Source organism: Phacochoerus africanus, chromosome 11 (assembly GCF_016906955.1).
Source record: "Phacochoerus africanus isolate WHEZ1 chromosome 11, ROS_Pafr_v1, whole genome shotgun sequence".
NCBI lineage: Eukaryota > Metazoa > Chordata > Mammalia > Artiodactyla > Suidae > Phacochoerus > Phacochoerus africanus.
Window position 1 is genome coordinate 36806265 of NC_062554.1, and position 14398 is coordinate 36820662.

General features: G+C 37.4%; 1 protein-coding gene across 1 annotated transcript in view; it reads left to right on the forward strand.

Moving 5' to 3' along the window:
- Positions 1-14398, forward strand: part of DDX10 (DEAD-box helicase 10) — a 266513-nt gene that overhangs the window by 161799 nt on the left and 90316 nt on the right. The window contains exon 16 of the mRNA XM_047752198.1: positions 4743-4799. Coding sequence (XP_047608154.1) covers positions 4743-4799 — 57 coding nt within the window. The remainder of the gene's footprint in view (positions 1-4742; positions 4800-14398) is intronic.

Here is a 14398-nt window from a genome sequence, read left to right on the forward strand (position 1 = left end):
TTCTTGGGAGCAATTCAGGCTTACTGGGATTTTGTTCTTAGAGGGCAGGGGGTGTCTTCAAGGCCAAAAATCCTTGTAATCATTCTTTTTCTCACTTTTGTTGAGCCAATTTTCTTCCCTGAAAAAGAGGTTCCTGTAATACAGAAATGAAGATTGATGTCCCATCCTGTTCTGTGTGACAGCTGGGACCTCCATTCCTTAGCAGACTGACACAGTTTCCTGAGACTCGTTCAAATAGGTTATGCTTCCACCACCCCCTGAAAAATATGAGTTTCCAAATCTACAAATTTCCAAGATCACCATGGAGTGAAAATGGTTTAAATACACAGTTCTGACTGCTGATGAAATTCATATTTCATGGTACTTTCTTTTCTGAAGCTAAGGATCTGTAGTGTGTGAAAAGCCGACAGACACATAATAACATCTCTAAAGCGAGAATTTTGTACCTTGAAATGTAATTTTTCTGTTTTCTTGTCTCTTGTGAATTTGATTTTTATTATTGAATTTCATGCTCTTCTTATACTTAATCATTTTTAGCATGGCAGAACTAAAGATAAAATCTTGCCTTCTTTTTGTTGGCATAAAATACCTTTTGGTTTCAATCTATTTTCACAAATAAAATAGGAGAAGAAAGGATTTAAAGCATTTAAACCACATAAAATTAAGTGGAAGGGAGGGACCTCAGTAACTGAATTCAATTATATTTTTCCCCTAGTCATTTTAATCCAACCTTTTATTTTTGGATTGTCATTTATAATTCAAATACTCTTCTATTACAAACAAACTTTTTTCTTGCCTTAGCGAACGAAAAAAAAATGTACTTTCTTTCCTATATCTATTTCCCAAATTTTAGATTACCATAATTCTAGTTCCTAGTCTTCTCCTCTGTTTAAAGACTAATGTTTACTGTTGCTTCTTTTCAGGTAGAGTGCTAGTGCAGCTTTTTAAGGCAAGAAAGAAAAGTTTTCTGATTTTCTTTTTGTTTCACCCAGTATTGAAAGTTTGTTCTTTTTATTATACTTCAGCTTCATGCCATGGTCATGTTCACTTGATTTTTTTTTTTTTGTCTTTGTTGTTGTTGTTGTTGTTGCTATTTCTTGGGCCGCTCCCTCGGCATATGGAGGTTCCCAGGCTAGGGGTCGAATCGGAGCTGTAGCCACCGGCCTACGCCAGAGCCATAGCAACGCGGGATCCGAGCCGCGTCTGCAACCTACACCACAGCTCACGGCAACGCCGGATCGTTAACCCACTGAACAAGGGCAGGGACCGAACCCACAACCTCATGGTTCCTAGTCGGACTCGTTAACCACTGCGCCACAACGGGAACTCCCACTTGATATTTTAAAGGTTTTGAATGTCCCTCATCCACCTGAGACTGTGGTAGAAATTTTAAAAGGAAAAATTCCACTTGCATGTACATGTGAATTCTGATAGCCAATTTAAATTCAAAATTTAATATATTCTTCATTGCTATAATGAATTAATACTGGAGTTCAGTAGTAGTGGAAACTTGCCAATATGTTTTTTCCGGCTATGATTAAAAGGGCTAGATGAAAAGCCCCCCCAAAGAGAGATTGTGTTTTACTTGGTTAGAGAGAGTTTTTCTGAAGTGAGCATGTTGATGTTATTCTTTGGAACTTCGAAGTGCCATTTTCAGATACTCTAGTGTGTTGGGAGAAGGCCAGTTACTGAGTAATTACAACAACAATTTGTGTGACTGTTAAATGTGGTTAGTTATCTGTTTTTACTGTACAGGAGACAGGCAAAAATTCATTAATTAATGCACTTAAAATGCTATCAGCAAAAAATTGCTATCAGGATGAAGGGCCCACATGTTAGCAGGCCATTAGTAATAAAAGGAAATGCAGCATTTGGCTAAAACATATTGATAAGATAAAAAACACTGCTCAACTACAAAGCTTAAGTAAGCTTTCTAAAGGAGAAGAGAAAGAGGTTACAGTCGTGTGCTGGAGTTGAGGAGTTGGGGGTGTTGGCTCGATAGACCCAGTTTTAGTCGCAGATCTATCATTTACTGGCTCTGTGATATCAAGCAAGTTACTCAGCCACTTTACTCTTCAATTTTTTCATCTATGAAATAGAATGATAATACCTCAAAAGTTTTGTTGCATAGATTTAAAAATATATGTACAACACTTAGCCCGGTGCTGATATTTAATAATTCGGTGATACTACTGATAATAAGAAAATAACAATATAAAGTGCTAAGGGACAGATATATATTAATAAAAGCACAGTTTTATTACTCTCTAGTTATTTGATGTTTCATGTAGCTGTAATTTTAAAATTAGTTTAAGCAGTACAACGCTTAAGTCACTGTGATCTTTGTAGAATAATATAAAATACTGTTTTTGCTTAATTTTTCCTTCCAAACATGAAAAATTATTTTTTGTGTAAAATGGAACTAAATTGTGTATGCACGAAAGGGGAAAAAGAGAGAAAATTACAAACACATGCATACACGAACTGAATAAAGCTACCTGTTAAAGTAAGCATAATTATGATCAGATGCTTTAAATTCATTACTGTTGTTTTGCTACATTCACTTGTTTTGTAGTCTGCTGATACTCATAGAGAGTCAGTAATTGGTGCCAACTCTTATGAAAAATTTGGGTGCAAGTGTTTAAAAACTGCTATCCAGGAGTTCCCATCGTGGCGCAGTGGTTAACGAATCCGACTAGGAACCATGAGGTTGCGGGTTCGATCCCTGGCCTTGCTCAGTGGGTTAACGATCCGGCGTTGACGTGAGCTGTGGTGTAGGTTGCAGACGCGGCTCGGATCCCGCGTTGCTGTGGCTCTGGCGTAGGCCGGTGGCTACAGCTCCGATTGGACCCCTAGCCTGGGAATCTCCACATGCCACGGGAGCGGCCCAAGAAATAGCAAAAAGACCAAAAACAAAAAAAACAAAACTGCTATCCACTAACTTTTTTCCCCTCCCACAGTTGAGAACACATTGAGATTATTTAGTGACAGAACAACTCTTTGAAGCTCAGTAAAGAACCAGTTCACTTATAGAGTGTCTTAATAAGTATTGCATTCATTGGATGCTTGTTAAAGTAATACTAAGGTGTTTTGTTTTTCTTTTTATTAAAGGTGTCATATATGTTAAGGTCTCCAAATCCTGACTTTTAAATTTTTTTAGAATGTGTTGGAAAGAAATGTTGGACTTCTGGCACACAAAGACCCATGTTTGAGATCAATCTCTCACTTATTAAGCTCTTTGACAATGAACAAATCTTCTTCACCTTTCCTTTTCCAGCTAGTTGATATGGGAACTTACAAGTAATCGTTAGAATGTTTCTCTGAATAATTAATTGCACATTGTTTAAATTTTACCTGCCGACTTAGTTGTATGTTTTATCTGGAAGTCAACATAATACTTTTTCTTTCCAAAATGAGGGTAGAGAAAGAATAATAATCACGTAACAGAATAATTTAACATTATGCGTTATTTAGGGATATGACATCTTCACAGTTGCCATTTGAATTTTTATTAGTTTCACTTAGAATTTATCTTTCCTTGAAGTTGTAAAAACTGAATCTGTAAGTTCTGTGGACTTCCTTCCTCCTTGCATCAGTTAGTATTTAACCCCCTTTGAAACTTTTAACATTGATGTTCTCACTTTATTAAAAAGGGGCTTATAAACCTTGGTAAGTGAATAGTTTGTATCATAACAGTTGCCTTTCATTCTCAATGTTGTGAGCAACAGAGCAGCCTCAGGTCTGTCTTCAGAGTATGTAGTAGAGCTGGTCCTTGAATCTGGAGAAAGCCATGAGTAAAGCATGGTGGTAATGATAAATTGTCCAGACTGAAAAAACTTGTTAATTCTTACGTTAGTGGATATTTAATGGAAGAGTAAATCATGGTTGCAATTTCATATTACTTTGTGAAAAAATTATTTGTTCTTTCTTTAGTGACTTGTTACCATTGAAAGAATGGTTCATTAAATTAATATATATATATGTGTGTGTAGTTAGCTATGAATTTTGGATTGAGAATAGCCTTTTTATTGTTTTAACCCTTTTTTTTTGAAGGGGTGTTTTATAATTTAAAACAAAAACTTTAGCTCCATTTTGTTGTTTGAATTTCATTATTATACATATTTATTTTCTTATTTTGAAAAACAGTAGTGTTGCATTTTCTGCCTGTGCACTGGAAAACTAATGGGGAAATTATAAAGCGATTGAGTAAAATAGCATCTTATAAGAATAATCTTTCATTGTTTTTCTGAGAAAAATACTGCCACTTTTCTAATAACTCCAAGGATGAGAATTTCATGTCCTTAATAAATTATGCTTTTAGAGGAAAGTGAAATAATCATCACTGCATTTCTTTCTTTTAATTCTAATAGCCAACATTATATACTAGTCATATGTCAGACATTGTGCTGAGCATTTATGTTATTTTATATAATTTTCATACCAACTTTATGAAATCTGTACTCTTGTTATCTCCATGTTTAGGTGAGGAAATGGAGGTAGCTACTATGTTGATCAAAATTGCACAGCTCTTAAATGGTAGAAGTGCAATTTGATTCCAGATCTGTTTGCCACATTATTTAAAGTTTATGAAATTATGCTAATCCCATAGTAAGTACTTAGTATCTATTGAAAAATGAATACCCCTGATCAGTTGGCTTAAGAAAAATGATTTTGAGTGTATAGTATGACTTGTAGCTGCTAGATAAGCTTATATGTTACTAATTTCCCCCCTTTTCATGTAGGAGAAAAGATTGAAGGAAAGGGAAGCCAGAAGAGAAGCAAATAAGAGACAAGCAAAGGTAAGAGTTTATATTTTAGTGAGAAAATTGTTTGTAACCTTCTGTGAAATTTAAATACTCTTCTTTCCCATATGTATTTTATTTTATTTTTATTTATGCATCATGACATTTGAATTGGATTTAAGGCTGAATGTGTGTCATTTACTTTCTCATGTTCATTTCTTTCGTCTGTGAGGCAGGATGAAAATACATAATTTGTTGATTGGACTTTGCCCTCCTACCCGTGCCATCTCTTTCATTTTATTTTGTGCGTATCAAGTCTAAGAGATGGTTTACTCTGTAGGCCAGGCCTCAGAGGAATTTTTATATGTCATCTTCCAATGGGAGACAGCTGATATGAACCAACTTGATAGCAGGTAACCCTGAAGGCATTGGTCACTTCAGCTCCTAGAATCTAGGGGAAAGTGTTCTCTATTTCCCATCGCCACTATATTCTGTAAACAAATTTTCAGCAAGTATAAAGCTCAGTTTCTTTCAAATATATGTAGAGTTGTAAACACCATCATCCCTGTGCAACCTTAATATTTACCTGATGCGTTTGACACCAAGGAAGGTTCAGCTTCTGCATTCTAAGGACATTTAGTAGAAATGATGTCCTAGAACCAGAAATGTGTGTCATTTCTCATGCTGTATCTCATTGTGCTATGCCTGCCTAGCCATGATTTCTTCTTAGCAGTTAGCAAAGATCCGACTCCCTTGAGTAAACCCATAATGTTCTTTATCGTTTTTTTTTTCCATGCTGACCCTGGCACTTAGCAAGTCAGAGATGATAACTCATGCTATAGTTCTGAAGTGGGAAGCAATTACTCTACAGAGTAAGATGAAAAGACTGCTTATATTTTCAGTATTAAATATCACTCTGTCTTCAAAGGTGCCTGAAAAGCGAGAGCTGCAGTGTATACAGCCTGACTGCTAAATCAGGTGGCAGAGTCTGCATTTGCTTTTAAAATGCAGATGTAAACTGTCATGGCATAGACATGAGATCTCAGGGACCACTGGGGAAAATTTTAAATTTAAGAAGAAAATCTTAAATCTGATGAAAGCACTTGATATCTGTGAATATTGCATGTTCACTATTAAAATAAACCTGTTTTATTTTTACTAAGAAGCTTTCATTTCTGCACATGAAATATAAAATCACAAATTCAATCTGGAGCCAAAAGAAAACCTTGTTACTGTGTTTCCTTTGTGTGGTTTGTGCAAATTTGGGTATATTACTAAATCTGGTTTATTTTTTATTTTTTATTTTTATTTTTATTTGTCATTTCTAGGGCCGCTCCTGCGGCATATGGAGGTTCCCAGGCTAGGGGTCTAATCAGAGGTGTAGCCACCGGCCTATGCCAGAGCCACAGCAATGTGGGATCCGAGCCGCGTCTGCGACCTACACCACAGCTCACGGCAATGCCAGATCCTTAACCCACTGAGCAAGGCCAGGGATCGAACCTGCAACCTCATGATTCCTAGTCGGGTTCTTTAACCACCACTCCACGATGGGAACTCCAAATCTGGTTTATTTTTAATGCTTGTTTATACTGTATGCCTCACCTATCAGAGTGGCTTAAGCTATAAGAAATTGCTTTCACCTCTGAGCCTGCCTCTTGTGCCTCTTCTTTTATTTCCCTATGAGTTGATGTATGTATTTAGTTTTGATACTGCGCCAGCTGGGAAATGAACACCTATAAAGCCCGTCAGGGTTAAGTTTGCTCCTGGGGAGGAACCAAAGTGAACTCCTCAAGCAAGACCCCTCTGTCCACAGCCCTCCCGTGTTTGTGTGTGTTTGTTTTCTGTTGTCTGAGAAAAGAGGAAGACTTCCTTGTCGAGGGGTTTGTCTCATTTCTGTATAACCACTGAGGATTGTACTGGGAACAAAGAGAAGAACAGCTGACATGGCTTTGCTGCTCAGCCAGGAGCTTTCAGGAGGCAGAGGCTGTGTTTCACGACGGCTCGTGAGTGGTTGAGCTGGTCCATTGCACAGCCTTGTCTGAGTGCTCAGACAGCAGCCTCAGGTAAGTAAGGGATGTTAGCAGAGGGATGAGAGAACAGGGTACAGCCAGGACCCAAACATTCCTCAGAACACCAAGGGCTGGCAGTAATGACAGATTCAGGCTGACTCATGGAGCCTGAGGAATTAGCTCGGACTAACTTCTTCACACCCAGCTTGTTCTCAAATGAAAGTTGGAGTGGAGGCTCTTATGGCTTTTTGGAAACAGACCCAGGAAATGCTGGGGGGACGTGGTAGAGAACTGATGGCCCAAAATGCTGTGATACTAGAGAAGAAATATATGAGATGAATTATCAGGTTTTCCTGTTGTTTGTGTGTGTCTTCGTGTGTGTACATGCTCATATTTTAAAGGATGGATATGACTTAGTTTTAGAGGAAACCTTTTCTTCTCTTTAGTTTTAGAGGAAACCTTTTCTTCTCTTTAATATGTTTAAACATAGTCATTGTGTGACTTGACTGTTGCCTTCTGAGGCCTTCTGGTCAGCTTCAATCCAGAGCATCCTTCAGTCACTGAACCTATACCTACAAGTTGTCTTAGTGGTCAAAGAAAGTGGTATTTGCAGACTTTCTATACCAGGAAGTGTCGTCTTACCCATTTGTAGCTATTTTGAGAAATCAATGCATAGAAACTGAAATTATGAGAAAGAGAGACTTGGAGCTGTCTTTCTACCTTGTTTTATGCTTCACTCAGCAAACAACACATTACAGAAGGAACATAGAAGATACAGACGGTTGGTTTAAAAATTGGAAAAAGAAGTGCTGGTTTAAAAGTTGAGGAAATTATCTCTACTTCCCAGAAAAGAGAAGCCTTAATGATATTGTGAGTTTTCAGTTTTGTAAATGATACTTGGTAGTTATCTCTTCCCTGACATAATAAGTATTCATAAGAAAAATTGCTTTAAAGTTGGAGTACAGTAAAGTAAAGTTGGAATGGACCTCTGAGAAGTCTGATATAACTTCTTGTTAAAAGATAGATCTAAGATCTGCCTAGAATATGTTATATGCAGTGTCAGGAGGTAGAGAGAGATACGAAGTTGAGACTCTTAAGAAAGTTTTCAGGATATCCAATATCTAGTGATTTGTGAGATAGAGGTCTTTGTGTATCAAAACTTTCTTTAGCAGAGAAATATTTTGAACTGCTAAGGAATATTTGACTTTTTCTTAAGCTAAGAGGATGTTGTATGTTCTTATAAGTTAGAAACTTTAAACTGAGATCTGAAAAAGTAGTTATAGCAATGATCAGTAGACCACATTGCTTTTTGGATTCATGAAGGTTATATAATCTGGGAAATATAGCTTTACCTCATTATCTGGCTAGATTGCCTCATATTACTTTGATGGTCTCAAGTACTTGTACCAATCTCTGGTGGCGGGAAGGATTTTACAGAAATGTAACGAAAAGGAACAACAGTGCTGCAACTTGAGGAAATAGATCCTCAGAAATATCTCAGCACTGTGCTACTCTTGAAAAGAAAGTAGAACTTTTTAAAATAAAGTATATGGTTGATAAAACTGAACTCTGAATTTGAAGGAGCAAAGAGTAGGAAACAGCTTAGAGGTACTTAAACATCTGAAAGTTAAGTGTTGCTTGGAGTATGTTACAGATGATGCTTATAGTTCTTAATTTTTTAGGCATGGGAAAAGTGATATGAAAATAATTAAAATAGTATTGTACATTTTGAGGTTAAGGTTATATACCCACTGTAAATTTTAACTTTATCTTTCTGTTTTTTTAATTGCTTTTTAAAAGAATTAGTGACTCTGGAGTATGTTATTGATGTACTTAAGAAATAGTAGTCTTAGAAAATAGTTTCTTAGATACCTACAGTGGTCTTGGTTAGTTCTTTCAGAATAGTAAAAAAAGAAGTTGCTTAATTTTAGAATTTGAATATACTTGAGAGATGGTCTGGGTTTTCCTAATCTATTGGTTTACAATATCTTTTTTTTTTTTTTTTTTAAAGGACTGCACCCGAGGCATATGGCAGTTCCCAGGCTAGGGGTCTAATCGAAGCTGTAGCCGCCGGCCTACACCACAGCCACAGCAACGCCAGATCCTGGTTTACAATATCTTTTGCTCTGGCTAGTGGTAGTTTCATGAAGTAAAGCTAAACTTATTTCTTTTGATATTATGTTCTTTCTAGTTTTTTTGGTGCTGGAATATCCTTTCATTTATGAAATAATAATAATGATTTTTAAAATCCTCTTTACTTGGCAAAGTAATGGCAGCCCTTCAAAATCTTTATGAGCTTTCCCTGGTCCATGATATGTAAGAATGTGAAATAGTCACTCATCTATTCTAGCAGTTTTAAATGGCACAGAAACTCTACCCAATAGTCTGTGATAATCTATATGGGAAAGAATCTGAAAAAGAATGGATGTGCATGTATGTATGACTTAATCACTTTGTTTTACCACAAAAATTATCACAACATTATACATCAACTATACTTCAATAAAACTTAAAAAAAATTTATTTGGGTATTTCAAAAATAACTAGTATCTATGGTTGTATGTATTTAAATAGAACCATTATTTCAAACAAAAGTATTCCTGGATCATCAGTGTACACAAAGCGAAAAACGGGGCTGCTCTGACTGAAGACAGAATGGGAGCCTAGATCCTGGCCAAATACCTTCTGTGTCCTGAAGTGATGGCAGCAGCAGCGACGGCTGGGGTGGGTATGTGCACCTCCCAAGAGCCCCCAGGTTACTCAATGTGCCATTTAAAACCAGGAGTTCCCATTGTGACACAGCAGAAACAAGTCCAACTAGGAACCGTGAGGTTGTGGGTTTGATCCCTGGCCTTGCTCAGTGGGTTAAGGACCTGGTGTTGCTGTGAGTTGTGGTGTAGATCACAGACACGGCATGGATCTGGCGTTGCTGTGGCTGTGGTAACTTTACTGAATTAATTGATGAGCTCTGGTAGTTTTCTGGTAACATCTTTAGAATTTTCTTTGTAGAGTATCATGTCATCTGCAGACAGCAACAGCTTTATGTCTTCATTTCCAATTTGGGTTCCTTTTTTTTTCCCCTGATTGCTGTTGCTAGGACTTCCAAAACTATGTTGAATAGGTGGCAAGAGTAGATGTCCTTGTTTTGTTCCTGAGCTTAGTGAAATCTTCCTTCAGCTTTTACCATTAAGAATGTGTTAGTTGTGTGTTTTCATACATGGCCTTTATTAAGTTGAGGTAGGCTCCCTCTTTCTGGAGGGTTTTTATCATAAATTGGTCTTGGATTTTGTCAAAAGCTTTTTACATCTATTGAGATGATTATATGATTTTGTTCTTCAATTTGATGCCTGATTTGAGGATATTTAAAATCCTTGCATTCCTGGGATAAATCCCACTTGATCCTGGTGTATGATTTTTTTTAATGTATTGATGTATTTGTTTTGCTAGTATTTTGTTAAGGATTTTTGCATCTATATTAATCAGTAATATTGGCCTATAATTTCTCTTTTTGTGGTATCTTTATCTAGCTTTAGTATCAGGGTGATGGCAGCCTCATAGAATGAGCTTGGGGGTGTTTCTTCTTCTGCAATTTTTTCCAATAGTTTCAGAAGGATAGGTGTTATGTCTTCTCTAAATGTTTGATAGAATTTGCCTGCATATCTCTCTTGTCCTTGATTTTTGTTTGTTGGAAACTTAAAATCACAGTTTCAATGTCAGTACTTGTGATTGGTCTGTTCATATTTTCTATTTCTTCCTGGTTCAGTCTTGTATAGTGGTAGGTACCTTTACGAATTTACCCATTTCTTGTAGGTTGTCCTTTTATTAGCATGTAGTTTGTTGTAGTAGTCTCTTATGATTTCTAATCTTATAGCATTGTGGTCAGAAAAGATGCATATTATTATATTTTCTTAAGTTTACTGAGGCTTGATTTGTGGCCCAGCATGTGATTTATGCTGAAGAATGTTCTAAGTGTGCTTGGGAAGAATGTGTATTCTTTTGCTTTTGGATGGAATGTTCTATAAATGTCAATTAAGTCCGTCTAGTCTAATGCATCATTTGAGGCTTGTTTCCTTATTGATTTTCGGTATGGCTAATTTGTCCATTATTGTTAGTGGGGTATTAAAGTCCCCTACTATTATTGTGTTATTGTTGATTTCTCCTTTTATGGCTGTTAGCAGTCTTGTTATATATTTTGGGTGCATATATATTTACAATTGTTATATCTTCTTGGATTGATCCTTTGGTCATTATGTACTGTCCTTCTTTGTCTCTTGTAATATTATTTTAAAGTCTGTTTTGTCTGATAGGAGTATTGCTACTCCAGCTTTCTTTTGATTTCCATTTGCATGGACTGTATCTTCTTCCATCCTCTCACTTTCAGTGTATATGTGTCCCTAGAACTGAAGTAGGTTTCTTGTAGATGGCATTTTTATGGGTATTGTTTTTGTATCCTTTCATTTACTGTATGTCTTTTGGAAGGGGCAGTTCATTCATTTACATTTAAGGTAATTATTGATATGTATGTTCTTATTGCCGTTTTGTTAATTGTTTTGAATGTGTTTTGTTCGTCTTTTTTCTTCCCTTCTTTTGTTCTCTTCTCTTGTGGCTCAATGACTATCTTTAGCATTGTGTTTAGAACTCTTTTTCTTAGTTGTTTGTGTATCTATTGTAGATTTTTGGTTTGTGGTTACCATGATGTTTTGGTATAAGAGTCTGTATATATACACTCTTGTTTTAAGTTCCTAATCTCTTAATTTCAAGTGCATTCCCAATATCCTTCATTGTACCCTCCTCACGATTGCTGGTTTTGATATATTTGAGTATGCATCATTTCCTGTCTTTACTCTATGCTTGCCTTTACTAGTGAGCCTTCTCATTTGTAATTTTCTTGTTTCTAGTTGTGGCCTTTTCTGCCTAGAGAGTTCTTTTAGTGTTTGTTGTAAAGCTGGTTTGGTGATGCTGAATTCTCTTAGCTTCTGCTTGTCTGTAAAGCTTTTGATTTCTCCTTCAAATCTGAGTAAGAGCCTTGCTGGATAGAGTATTTTTGGTTGTGGGTTTTTTCCTTTCATCACTTTCAATATATTGTGCTACTCCCTTCTGGCTTGCAGCCAAAATGCTGAAAAATCAACTGAAAACCTTATTGGGGTCCTCTTGTATAATATTTGTTGCTTTTCCCTAGCTGCTTTCAATATTTTCTCTTTGTCTTTAATTTCGGTCAGTTTAATTAATATGTGTCTTGGGGTGTTTTTCCTTGTGTTTATACTGTATGGGACTCTCTGTGTTTCCTGGACTAGAGTGAGTGATTCCTTTCCCATGTTAAGGAAATTTTCAGCTACTATCTCTTCACTCTCCAGTCATTTCTCTCTCTCTCTTCCTCTGGCACCACTATAATGCAAATGTTGCTGCATTTAATGTTGTCCCAGAGTTTGATTATTATTATTGTTTAAGAGCCGCACATGGAAGTTCCCAGGCTAGGGGTCCAATCAGAGCTGCAACTGCTGGCCTGTGCTCCAACCACAGCAATGCCAGATCTGAGCTGTGTCTGCAGCCCACACCACAGCTCATGGTGATGTTAGATATTCAATCCACTGAGCGAGGCCATGGATACTAGTTGGGTTCGTTACCCCTGAGCCATGATGGGAACTTCTTTTAGACTGTCCTCATTTCTTTTTATTCTTTTTTTTTTTTTTTTTAATTCTGTTCTATGTCAGTGACTTTCACTGGTCTGTCTTCCATCTTGCTCCTTCATTCTTCTGCCTGATAGATTCTGCTGTTGATTTCTTCTAGTGTATTTTTCATTGCAACTATTCTTTTGTTCATCTCAGTCTTTTTTTTTTCCTTTAAATATGCTACTTCTTTGTTAAACATTTCTTATAGTTTCTAGATCTTTGTCTCCAGTTTTTTCCCGAGATCCTGGATCATCCTTACTATCATTACTCTAAAATATTCCTCATGCAGATTTCTTATCTCCTCTTTACTTAGTTGTTCTTCTGGGGTTTTGTCTTGTTCCTTCATCTAGACTGTATTTCTTTGCCACTTCATTTTGTCTAGTTTTCTGTGTTCATTGTCTCCTTTATCTGGGCTGGAATTTTGTAGCCTCTCTTGCTTCTCGTGTATTCCCCTGAGTGGGTGAAATTGATAAGAGGCTTGTGGCAGGCTTCCTGATGGGAAGCTCACTGGTGAGTAGAGCTGAGTCTAGTCCCTCTGGTAGGTGGGGCTGTGTCACTGGCGTGATTAGAGGCAGCTATGTACCTGGGAGGACTTTAGGCAGGCTATCTGCTGATGAGTGGGACTGTGTTCCCACCCTGTTTTTTGTTTGGCCTGGAGGTTCTGAGCACTGGTACCTGCATGCTGTTGGGTTGGGCCAGCTTTTTCTAAAATGGCAGCCTCCAAAGGAGCTGATGCTGATTATTCCTCCGCCTCCATTGTCCTGCCCCCATAGTGAGACACAGCTGACCCTTGCCTCCCCTTGAGACCCTCCAAGACCTGCAGGTAGGTCTGGCCCAGATTCTTAAAGAGTCCCTGCTTTACCCTGGGACCTAGTGCACGTGAAACCTTGTGTGCACTTTCTAAGAGTGGCCTGGTTCCCCCTGGCCCGTGGAGCTCCTGCATTCAAGCCTCACTTGCCTTTAATGCCAGATGCTCTGGGGGCCCCTCTTCCCAATGCCAGACCATCAGGCTCAGGAACCTGACATGGGTTCAGAACTCTCACTCCTGTGGGAGAGCCTCTGTAATATACTTATTTTCTAATTTGTGGGTACCCACCCAGCATGTATGCCAAGATTTACATTGTAAAAGCACCCCCTCCTAACATATCACTGTAGCTCCTTCTTTGTCTTTTGGTGTCACCTATCTTTTTTGGGTAGCTTCCAGTCTTATTTGTTGATGGTTGTTCAGCAGTTATTTGTGACTTTTGAGAGGAGGTAAGCTAGAGTCCTTCTATTCCACCATCATTTCTCAACTTCTCTGAATTACCCAAATAACTTAAAGCTAAGAGCAAACAAATGACTTACCTATCATCACTGGCTTTTTTGATCACAAAAGTGCTGTGTCCTCAGGCTCCCTGAATCCTCCTTCCCTGTTTTTCTTATTGCCCTGTGCTCTTTCTGTATGTTACTTTTTGCCTTTATTTTTTTTTCTTTATAATACAAACCTGATGTATGGTACATGGGCTAACAATTATTCATAGAAAATTAATTATAGCAAGTAAGTTGAGCAAGGTGAGAACACCATAATAAGACGGGAAAGCAGACTGTGTCTGCATTGTTGGGTGGCCCCTTCATCTGAGCTGAGATATAAGTATGAATTGTTTCAACACAATTCCTCATGTAGGCCCTCAGCCTTTCTCAATGTTTGAGTATCTACCTTTTTCCTTTCACATCTTACTGTATGCTTATCTGCTAAAGGATTATCTCTTCTTGTAGAGCCACAAATAGACATTGATGAATGTTGGTAATGATCATTCACAGCTTTTCTTTGTCTTAGCCTTTGCATTTCTTTCTTTTTTGGCAGTGCTTTATTAATTGACACAAAATTAATACTTTTTATTTTGGGGTAAATGCCTCCTCATTCCATGTGTTTCATACAACCCTCTAACTCTCCCCCCTTTTATCTTTTTTGGCACTTTATAACATTGAAATTTAACTG